General features: G+C 35.8%; 3 protein-coding genes across 4 annotated transcripts in view; 2 read left to right on the plus strand and 1 right to left on the minus strand.

Annotated features, from left to right (window-relative positions):
• The window catches only part of LOC132194538 (uncharacterized), a 100,644-nt gene extending 98,492 nt beyond the window's left edge, over positions 1-2,152 (plus strand). For both annotated transcript variants that reach the window (XM_059615858.1, XM_059615859.1), the window contains 2 exons: positions 182-657; positions 1,184-2,152. In XM_059615858.1, the coding sequence (XP_059471841.1) occupies positions 182-657; positions 1,184-1,489 (782 nt within the window). In that variant the 3' untranslated portion in view covers positions 1,490-2,152. The remainder of the gene's footprint in view (positions 1-181; positions 658-1,183) is intronic.
• Positions 2,149-4,647, minus strand: LOC132194537 (ribosomal L1 domain-containing protein 1-like). Its single transcript, XM_059615857.1, has 9 exons — positions 4,367-4,647; positions 4,158-4,306; positions 3,956-4,106; positions 3,753-3,901; positions 3,585-3,699; positions 3,367-3,523; positions 2,886-3,262; positions 2,586-2,711; positions 2,149-2,531 (listed from the first exon to the last, which is right to left on the minus strand). The coding sequence occupies exons 1-9, from the start codon at positions 4,535-4,537 to the stop codon at positions 2,223-2,225; spliced, it is 1,704 nt and encodes a 567-aa protein (XP_059471840.1). The 5' UTR covers positions 4,538-4,647; the 3' UTR covers positions 2,149-2,222.
• A 217-nt stretch (positions 4,648-4,864) lies between these two features.
• Positions 4,865-6,501, plus strand: LOC132194675 (coiled-coil domain-containing protein 137). The gene is made up of 4 exons (XM_059616109.1): positions 4,865-5,080; positions 5,151-5,430; positions 5,486-5,824; positions 5,877-6,501. The coding sequence occupies exons 1-4, from the start codon at positions 5,001-5,003 to the stop codon at positions 6,108-6,110; spliced, it is 933 nt and encodes a 310-aa protein (XP_059472092.1). The 5' UTR covers positions 4,865-5,000; the 3' UTR covers positions 6,111-6,501.
• Positions 6,502-10,634: the final 4,133 nt, after the last annotated feature.

The following is a 10,634-nucleotide window of genomic DNA, read 5'->3' on the forward strand; positions in this document are numbered from 1 at the left end:
TAGAGTAAAAGTTTGCTTTAGAAAATATACATGCACTAATGAAAAATCAGCTAAATTTAATATCACTTATATAATTTAATCTCCTCACACTGTTAAATATCCTTTTTTTATCTCTTTTATCATTGAGTTTTTTTATTTTATTAAGTTATTAATTGTTTTTAAAATTTTTTTCGATTGACAGGTCTGCTGATGCTGACTGGCCTGGTGATGTACATCTCAGTGTTCAAGGCGGAGATCGGCAGCAAGTTGCGGCCGCGCTCGCAGCTGCAGCCGCCGATGTTCACCTACAGCTACGGCTTGAGTTTCCTGCTGGTGGTGCTGGGCTTCGTGGCGACCGAGGGCGCCGGCACGTGCGCCGTCTTCCTCTACATTTACTGGCACCAACGCGACTGGCGCCACAAAAGCCACGCGCGGCCCCCGCCGGCCATGCCGCCTCCGCCGCCCCACGGAGTGCCGCCCCCGCCTTCGCCTCCGTACTGCCAGCGGCACCTCAGGCCTATTCTGATGCGGCGCTGCAGCTACGGAAGCGGTTCGCCGCCGCCTCCGCTGCCTCACCACGTGCCGCCTCCGACTGTTCCGCCCCTGCCGCCGCACTACCTTCCTGAGGAGGACGAGGGCGAGTGTTCGGGAAGCTGCACGGCTAGCCCTGACAGCGAGGTAAAAATTTCTTAAGTTAATTTTACGAAGTTTAAATATTACACTTAATTTTATTTACATACACAGGCTTGTGATAAAAATTATGAATTTTTACCTAAATTTTTTTTATTAATTTTATACCAGCCATGCTTTGTTTATTTTTTTACTATTTGCTACATTTATTTAGATTATTATTAATTTTAAAGTAGAGCATTAATTTATTATCAAAAGTTAAAGTAACATAGTTTAAATTTTAAGTCATTATTATAGTTTCCTACATCTTTTTATAATTTTTATAAAATAGTTTGAACATTTATTCAGAAAAGCAGGCAGGTCTTTTTTTAATAAATTAATCAAATTAACTTTAATATGAAAGTATTTTTCTCTTTGTATGGTCAGAGCCTATATTTATACAAAAATCTCCATAATTTTAATTAGAATTTATAAAAAAAATGACAGTATAAAAGACTTGCTCAAAATCAAATTTACCAGAAACTTTTTCAACTGACTAAGTATAAAATAATTATTCTTGTTTATTCTTTTCCAGGTGAGTTTACGGTGCAGATCGCAAGGGACCCTGACTGCCATCCACAGGGACCACGGAGGGGACGGCCTGGTGCGCGACGCGTGCCCCTGTCTCAGCATGGAGCCCATTTCCAGGGAAAACACGTGCAACACAGTCTCCACGACGGCTGACATCAACTGTGATTTTGGACAGCACGAGTTCGTCTCGTTCGAGCCTCCGGCGCCGCCGCCTCCGCTGCACCACCAGACGCCCGCCCGGAGTGACATTGCTCTGGACACGATCGAGTACCCCAACTATGGCACCCTCAGGAAAACAACTCCAGTGTGATCAGTGTGCTTCTAAATAGATTTAAAACGAAGAACTCGAAAAAACTGACAAAAGAAGAACTGTAATTTAACCGTTTTCTATGAAATGTTGGTGAAAGAGAAAAATATTATCTGCATTTTGTGTGACGAGAGTTTGAAAAAAAATTAAGTTTGGCGTATTTAATGTTTAAAACTGCTGGGGCAATCCAGACTTGAAAGAAAATTTACATAAATATTATATACAATGTTTTCCAAAGTTTCGGGAGGTTTTCATCCAAGGCAACTAAAGAAGTTTTAATAAATGTTGTTTATCAATAGCACCTAAAATATCAAACTAAATAAACTTGTGCATTTGTTGACAATTGATTGTGATGAGAGGCAACGTTGATTGCTTCCTTGTTGGTTTGAATATATGAAATAATGAAGGTGAATAATCTTTAAAAAGCCGTGGTGACTGTTTTCGTAATTTTTAACTACAATAAACCTTAATAGGAATAAGAAGTACGACCTCAAATACTGCCATTTTATAACACAAATTTTACGTTCACACACACATGAAAGCTGCGACCCGGAGTTTTGAATATAATTTGCTGTGAACCAGACAAATCTAGAGTGTGTTGCAATGATATTGAATCAATATTTTTCTCCCTCGGATGAAGTGCTCAAAATAAAATTTACATGTTGAGTAAGCAACATGATTGTTTTTTATTTATAAATGCCTCATTTATATTCCAAACAAAATAATTGATTAAAATCTACTTCTTTTTCTTTTTGGGTGCTTCGGAAGCTTTCGGTGTGGCCATCTTCTTACCTTTCTTCTCTGCTTTTTCTTTTGAGGCATCTTTCTTGGTGTTTATTTGCTGCGCATCTTCCTTCTTTGACGCAGCCTTCCTTTTAGGTTTCACTTCTTGTGTCGTTTCCTTTCCGACAATTTTCTTGCCCTTCCTTTTGGGTCTCACTTCTTCCATTGTTTCCACTTTGACATTTTTCTTGCCCTTCTTTTTGGGTTTCACTTCTTCTGTTGGTTCCTTTCTGGCATTTTTCTTAGCCTTCTTTGCCTTTTCCTAAAATTAATTTAGCGTAAGATTAGCCAATATGATAAATATGAAGCAAAATACTTTTGTCTCAAGTTCCAGTTCATTCAAATAAGCATCCTCGTAACCACGAACAGCTTGCTCCTCCTCTTCATCACTGTTCTCGACAACTTCTTTCTTCTTCCTTTTCGATCCCTTTCCTTTGCTTGCCTGTGAAAACATTTGAAATTATTGATTATTTTCCATTTTGAAAAAATCAATCAAAGATTAAAGGAAGTAAAGAAAGTTTATATACATAATTCAATGAAAAAAAGACCTACTTTATCGATTATACTCAAATTTAAATTGTTTATTGGTTTCAAATAATTTAAAATTAATTTATACCGCTTTAATTTCCTCCTCCAATTCATCTTCCACATCGTCATCCTCAAATTCGGCATCCATGTCAGCATCTTCAAACTTGGGCACAACTCTTACGACGTTCTCATCCTCCTCGTCTTTGTCTCCCTCTTCAGAAGCAAGCAAAACAGCGTCCGCAGCTGCGTACTTCCTCTTTCTTTCCATGCCCAAGTCCTTCATGGCCTCCAACTTTCTCTTCTTGGACAAAATTTTGCCCTCGTCGTCGATCATCTCAACTTCGCCATCCGGCATCACTCGGACTCGGAAGTTGTCCAAGACTGTGGTGGTCAGTTCGCCCTCCACTGGCCTGTCATGCTTCACAATTTTCCTAGTGCTTGTTATCTTGATCTCATTTGGATTTTCTGAAAAATTATTTTAATTTTTAAAGATGGGATTAAAACAGATCTCAAATTATAAGAGTTTTGAGAAATATTACTTTTATTTTGAATAAAAATAATTTTCTTACTGATCGACATGTAGAAGGGCACCGAGGGGGTCCTCAAACTAATGAGATGCATATTCCGAATGTTGGGCCAACCTCCTGGTAATTCTTTGCAGATAGCTTTAGTTGCCTCGATGGCATTTTCAGCAATCTGTGAAGGTTCCATGTTGGTGTGGCCAATCTAAATTTTACAAAATACGTTTAATCTCTTGTCGCAAGATGAACATTTCAAATGAACTAACCCTAGTTGTCCTTGAATTGCCTTTGGAGTTCAAAGGCATCATCGTCTTGCTCATGGCTTTATGAATTGAAGTCACTAACGTCGCAATGGGTTGAGTTCTGACAGGGAAAGGATTCCTGAATGGTACAAATTTTGATTAAAAAAATCTAACAAATCAAGAAATGCTAACTTTTTGGCTGTTTGGAAATGCTTTCCCAGAAGAGGAACCAATCTACCAATGATTCTTCCATCAGCGAGGAACAAGTCAAATGAGTTGCACAGCTTTCGTTTGGACTCATAGGTTTTGTATTCGGTCATGATTTGTCGCAGGGTGATGATCTGAATAAGCAATATTTTATAATTAATTATTTAAAAAAGGAGATGCTATCAAACCTGAATGCGCTGCTTCAATCCACGCGCCCTCAATCTGCTTTCGTACAACTGGGCGACTGCCTCGTTGTCAGGGTTTTTCGTCTTGTGCTCCAAGTCGGGCACAATGAGGGCCACGTCGCTCGTCTCCTCCAAGAGCGAGTGAGGCAAGTCCCTAAATACAAAAATTTATTGTTAAATTTCAACTTTTTTTACAGCATCTTACATTCGCAGGATTCTAGATGGACCGTCCAACATTCTGTATTGGGAAAAGTTGAGGAAAATGGGTTCTCCCTCATTTCCGCCGAGCAAATTGACTTTGTCCCCCAAGCTCTTTGCGTGAAGTTTGAGCAAACTTTCCGCCGCCTTCTCCACCTGATGACGAGGTTTAATTAATTTAGCATCCGGAAAACATAATTATCAAACGAGACTCACGATTTCTTGCTGCAAATCCGGCTTGATTAGGTTTTCGGGAGGATAAACGACACCGCTGGCGTTTTTCACTTTCTTGCTTTTCTTGGCAACTTTTTCAGTCAGCTTCGGACTTTTGGGCTTTTTCGAAACCAGACTGGTCCGGGGCTTGGTCATCGACTTCCTGACCTTCATTTTTGAAGAATGTGTGAACGATAAAGTATAATTCAGTCGCAAAAAGAGAAATTATTTGAAGATAAACCACGTGCACGTGTTGAGCCGTTTGCTTGTTTTCGATTCCAGACAGAAACCTGCAATGCCAACATAACAGTAATAACACAAAGCATTGTTTGCAATTATTTTCTATAAAAACGTCATCAAATAATTATTTTTATTTATTATATAAAACTTCAATGATAAATAAATATCTTCTGGGGTTATTTTCTCAACTTATCCTTTTTTGAAAAAGATTTACATTAATATATTTGGTTGCACAACTTGCGTATCAGGTGGTGTTTTCCCTGTTATTGAAACACGTGTGATTTGTTTTCGTGTGAGCCGAGTTTGATTATTTTCATACTCAACAAATTAATTGTTTCTGAATTTTTAAAGTTAATTATTATTAATTTATTTATCTGATACGAACAAGAATTTAAAAATGGTGAAGAGAAAAATTCCCACTCGCAAACACAGGGGTGTGAAAGACCCAGAGAAACAAGCGGCTGCTCGATTTGCAAGGTTCAACAATTCTTTCTTATTTAATTTTCTACTTCTCAATGTAATTTATAATTATGTTTATTAATTACAGCATCAAGGATAAGGTCAACAACCCACCGTCGTCGGCTGACGACCAGTTTATTCCTAGGAGAATTTTGGAGTTGAAGTCTCAGATCGAGAAGGTGAAAAACAGGGTTCCCAAGAAGAAGACCAAAACCAAGTCTGATGGGTTGATCGACACCGCCGTATTTGCGAGCAAAGAAATAAAAATCCCAGGCATGAAAAGGAAAGAAAAGCCGATCCACAATTTCAAGCAGATGCCTGGCGAGGATGGAAACGCCTTCTTGCGGAGAATTCAGAGGAAATGCCAGGTTTAAAAAATATACATAAATTTATGAATCAATTTTATATTCAAATCATATTTAGGAAGTTATTCATGAATCCAAGTTTGAAGACAAATTTGATGTTGAAGTTCAGCGAAATGCAGACACTGGTCGAATCGAATCAGTAGACAAATTGAGCATTGCCGATGCCAAGTTCCTGAAAGATTTGACGCCTCACAACAAAACTAGGAAAGCCAGCGCCCAGTCTATGGAAAAGAAAAAGGCTAGGTTGCAAAAGTTGAAAGAGAAAAAGCAGTTGAAGAAGACGGTGAAGGTCGATGACGAATTTGCCAAGTACAAGGACAAAGTTGAATTCGGCGAAGTTGCTCACGAACCTCCCAAACTCACAACTTTGCCCAGAAGGGCTGAAGAAACCGGAAAGGTTAGTTTCGAAAGTAAACAATTAATAATAATTAATTAATTTTTTATTTCAGCCTGGAAAAAGGGACCTTCTCTTGAAGGGAATGTTTGGCAGTGAAGAGAAAGTGGAAATGTTATCAGTGTTCGATAGAAAATTGAAAACTGATGGCGCCAAGGTCGGTAAAAAGAAGAAGAAAAATGAAAAAGGATTTGCGGAGAAGATACGGCTCGAGGCTCAGAGGGTGGCTGCAGTCGACGCCTACAGGCAAATGAAAGCCAGAAACCAAGCAAAGAACAAAGCTAGTTAGCCATGAAGGTAATTTGTAAATCAATAAATCTGTATTCCTTTCAAATGGAAGCTAATTCTTAAATTAGTACCTTGAAAATTTACAAAGCAATTGCAAAATATATTCATTTTTCCTCAAACTTGTGGATGGGAAGTCTTGGGAGAAGTTAAAACAATTTGCGAGCTTGTATGAGGAGATTATTATTGTTGTGTGAACTATTTTATAATGCGCAGTAGTTATTGAGTTGTAGGATATTTGCAGTTCTGTTAAACCAACGGAACTAACCATGTTTAGCGTTTAAATTCAAATTGCTTCAAATATTAGAATTATAAAATCAAACATACAATTTACTTTAAAATTCAACGCAATTTCTGATTCCTATAAATTTAAAAAAGTAGCTATTTTTCTCCCATCCATTTTTTTACAATTTGTTGTTCTGACTTATTTGGGGAAAAATAAACAAATTGAAATTTAACTGAGTTCCTAAATTAAAATTAAAATATACTTAAACTTTGTTCAAAAGGCGAACGCTAAAATTTTTCGATCTTTTTCCATTTATTTCCCTATATTTTAATATTAATTTAAATATATTGTGAATCCAATCTAAGAAAAATATAATAAATAATACACAAGCAAATAGATTAAAATTTCTCCAAATTAATTTTCTATTTTTAAAGTTTTGGGAATTTAAAAATTAGCATCCGTCTAACAAATGACGTTTACGAACGCACACGACTAATTACACATTGTTTTGCTAGAAAACTATTCGTCACATATATTACGTATATTGTTATAATGAGCTCATTGTGATCTTAATTACCGCGTCAATGGCAATCGGTATTACTACGGCAAACAAAAGCACCTCGCAAATCAACGATAATTGAAAAAACACGCAACTTTCTAAATTTTCTGTTGAATTTTGCCAAAAATCTGCGGCGCAATGCGTAATTAGCAAAGTTACTCAACGTGAAATTTGTCGCGCTCCGTGACCTTCATGCTTAACGAGATCGGCGGGTTAGAGACGCGATTACTCTCGGCGTTCACTTGCGCGTCTCTGAAACAAGCATTTCCTTTGTTCTGCACGCGCTCATGAGCGTGAAAAGATGTATGATTTTTTTTTTTGCCACGACGCCTCCGCATTGTTTCTCTCATTCCACCGTTTTCTTCGGCTCCTCTACTATATTTAGTCAAGCTGAGAGCGTTTTTGCTACGCGCCTCTTCAAAAGTCTATCCTGCAGAAAGAGGCACCGAGTAATTTATTCTCGCGCGCGCCCATTACAGCCAATCTGTGACCTGAGCGCTCAGCAGCGCCGGGGAAAACCGATCCAGCGAAGCAACGAGTTTGGAAAACTTGTTCACCAGGGTCCATTGGGATCCCCCAGCAAGTTTCTGTTTTGAGTGTTTTGAATTATATCTGATATTTCTCCAGGCATTTCCCATATCTATTGGATAGGAATTTCCGAAAAAAAATCTCCACCCTTGACCTTTACTAAATATTCATGACGAAAAAATTTTCCAGCAGTTTTTATACGAAAAAGTTAATAAAATGCACCGAGTCATAACAATTATTTTTGATGCTCAAAATTTAACAAAAAATAATAACAGTTTATAACTCTCCCAGCAGATTAAAGATTAAAAGAAAATGAAAATTTTATTCATACTTTCAGAATATAAAGATGAATCAAAGAATATATACAAACTGAAAAATGAGTTTGTTCTTATTTTTCAGTGAAATTATTGCGATCATTTCTAACAATAATACGTCTCTCTAATGGAATCTTTTTAATTTTATAACAGATAAACGTTAAACTATTAAAAGCAATTTTAAATTAACTCACTTTTCCTTGTTGACCGATTAAAAGCTAATGACATTTATTTTTACTCTCGGTTTTCCTTGTTTACTTAAGAAATTAGAAAGGTGTATAAATTTTATAGCTGGAATTATCTAGAATTTTTTATGAAATGCCCAACACTTTCTGGTTTTTCGGATCAGAACCAGATTGGGCTATAAAACAAAATACCTAATGCGTGAATCATTGACCCATTGACATCATGTGAAAAGCAGTCACAGGCACTTCATTATTTGTTTGCACAGGTCAGACTTGTATAAAAGCAACGATCAAACTCTCGTCTGACCACTTCTTTACCGCACCTGCTGATTGTTCAGTAATTTTTCTTTATGCATGAATTATTAAATTTGTTCCACTTGGAATTATGTCATCTCTACCCTATACATTGAAAGGAAAAATGTTGGTTAAAAATTCAGAACTGTTTTTATTTTTTATTGATTTATGCAAATTAGGTACATGCACAATATGCAAATTTTTCTCTTTCAGAAAAGAATAAATTTGTATAATTTTGTTTAAAATCAGTTCCTTTATTTAAAATGTGCATTGTCTTTTTGAGGAAAAAAATATGGAAATATTGGTTTTAAAGCATTTGTTTTTATTTATTGAACATTTTAGCAATTCTATTAATATTTATATTTTTTTGTTTTAATGCAATGTCTTGAATTTAGACGAAACAAACAAATTCCAACGCTAGCTAGCGAAATAAGTTTTAATTTAAAAACTTCCCCTTTACTCTTTAATCTTGAAAATTGTTTACAACCAAAAACAAAAAGGTATTTGATATTTGATGCTTCACAAAATAATATAAATTCCGTGTATCATATTTAATTTCTTTTAAATCTTTCAAACATCGACGATTTCTAAAAGAAAGAAAAGAAAACGATTGTGTTTCTCAGCATATCAAAAGACGCACTTCTGTTTCAAGTGCAGTCACAGTTTTAATTATTATGCACCTCGGCCGCTGCATTTTATTATTTGCAAACTTCAAAACATCACGCATGGCTTACTTATTCAGTACGGATAATTGCAATTGTTTAATTATTTAATGAAGATGTGACACGAACGAACGAGGAACAAAAGGTCCGGTGCGCGCACTGATTGTTCTCTCGGACCTTGCGAACTTGACCTCCGCGCCAATCAAGCCGTGACAAAGGCGCGTCACTTGCCAGCAAAGTTTTCAATCAAGAACCCACCTGGTTTCTGGCTGAATTTGGCCTGAATGTCAAGAGGTGGTCGTGACAATAACCTTTCCGTGGTTTTTTTTTCGAGGCTGTACATCTTCATCAACACGCTCAGCATTTGCAATAACTTCCTGCCTGGTGAAGTAAAGTTAATTTTTACTCGGTTAACCATAAATTTCACTTTTATGGGAATTATTTTTCACAAGGAATGACAAGCGTTAATGAGCTGCTTCTCATTTAAAGTGGAGCAGACAAGGCCGACGAGATGAATTTGCCCCACATGCTGGGCGCCGCTGGTCCAGCGCTCTCGTACAACATTTTTTTCCTGATCTCTTTTGATTGTTAAGTCGCGCATTTAATGCACACTTTAATTAATGGCGATCGTGCAGTTCCTGCTATAAAGATACATTTAACATTACACTTTGCGGTCTTTGCGGAACAAGCAAGCTGTACGCTGGCATTGAAATTTTTATCGGATCTCTTATTTTCGGCGTTCACTTTCGCTGACAATGAGATAGTATTTCGGAAAGTGATTTCCGCGGTTGAGATCGATATTCTAACACAATACAAATAGCAGCACAACGTATAAAATTTGAGACATTTGATTAATTTTGGACACCAGCGTTATTATTTTAATCGATTTTAATGGCATGAATTAAAATTATTAATAAGAGAATCAACCAAATTTTAAATAAACATATAAAAAGCAAACTAAGAAGCATGAAGTGAATTGATACACATCAACATGATTTAAATGATATAATGCATAACCCTTTAAAGGTTATATATTATTTTTAAAAACAATATAAAAAGTATTATTTTAAATTTTTATTAATTAATAAAAAAAATACCAATTTGAACTTTGTTAAATGAAATAAAACGCTTATAAAATTTAAAAGATATATGATATACTATTTAAAGTAAAAATGTTGTAACAAACAAATTTTAATAAAAAACAATAATTATTATTGCTTCAAAATTTAAAATGTCTGATAATACATTAAAAAATTATATAATAAAATAATCAAGTTAAATATAGACAATTTAATAAAATAAGTACAATTTCTTTTTCTAAACAATAAATTACTTAATATTACTTGAGGAAAAGATTCTAAAGAACGTGCAGGGTTTTATTTTAAATGTTTTAGCAATAACTCATTGCTGCTCGTCTTTCTATAGTTTTTCTGATAAAAATTCTATGATCATGTTTCCCTACCAAACAACGGTTTTTCCTTCAATGTTTTAAGTTTTGGACTTTGGACAAATGATTATGAAATGAATGACAATAATATTAAGAAACAAAAATTCAACCTGAGTAGCACAAAGAACTAATTATAAATAATGAATTAAGAAAATTGTATAATATTTAATTTTATAGAGCTGCACACATTCTCAGCCTAATGGAGTTTCCCAAGCAGAAACCACGCACTTTAATAATGGCCTTAAAGCTCTTTTGAAGTTTGCCAAAGGCGGCAATGGTGCCAGCGTAATAAACATTGCTAGTTTTTTTTTTC

Source organism: Neocloeon triangulifer, unplaced genomic scaffold (assembly GCF_031216515.1).
Source record: "Neocloeon triangulifer isolate White Clay Creek 2 clone unplaced genomic scaffold, ASM3121651v1 ptg000008l, whole genome shotgun sequence".
Classification (NCBI taxonomy): domain Eukaryota; kingdom Metazoa; phylum Arthropoda; class Insecta; order Ephemeroptera; family Baetidae; genus Neocloeon; species Neocloeon triangulifer.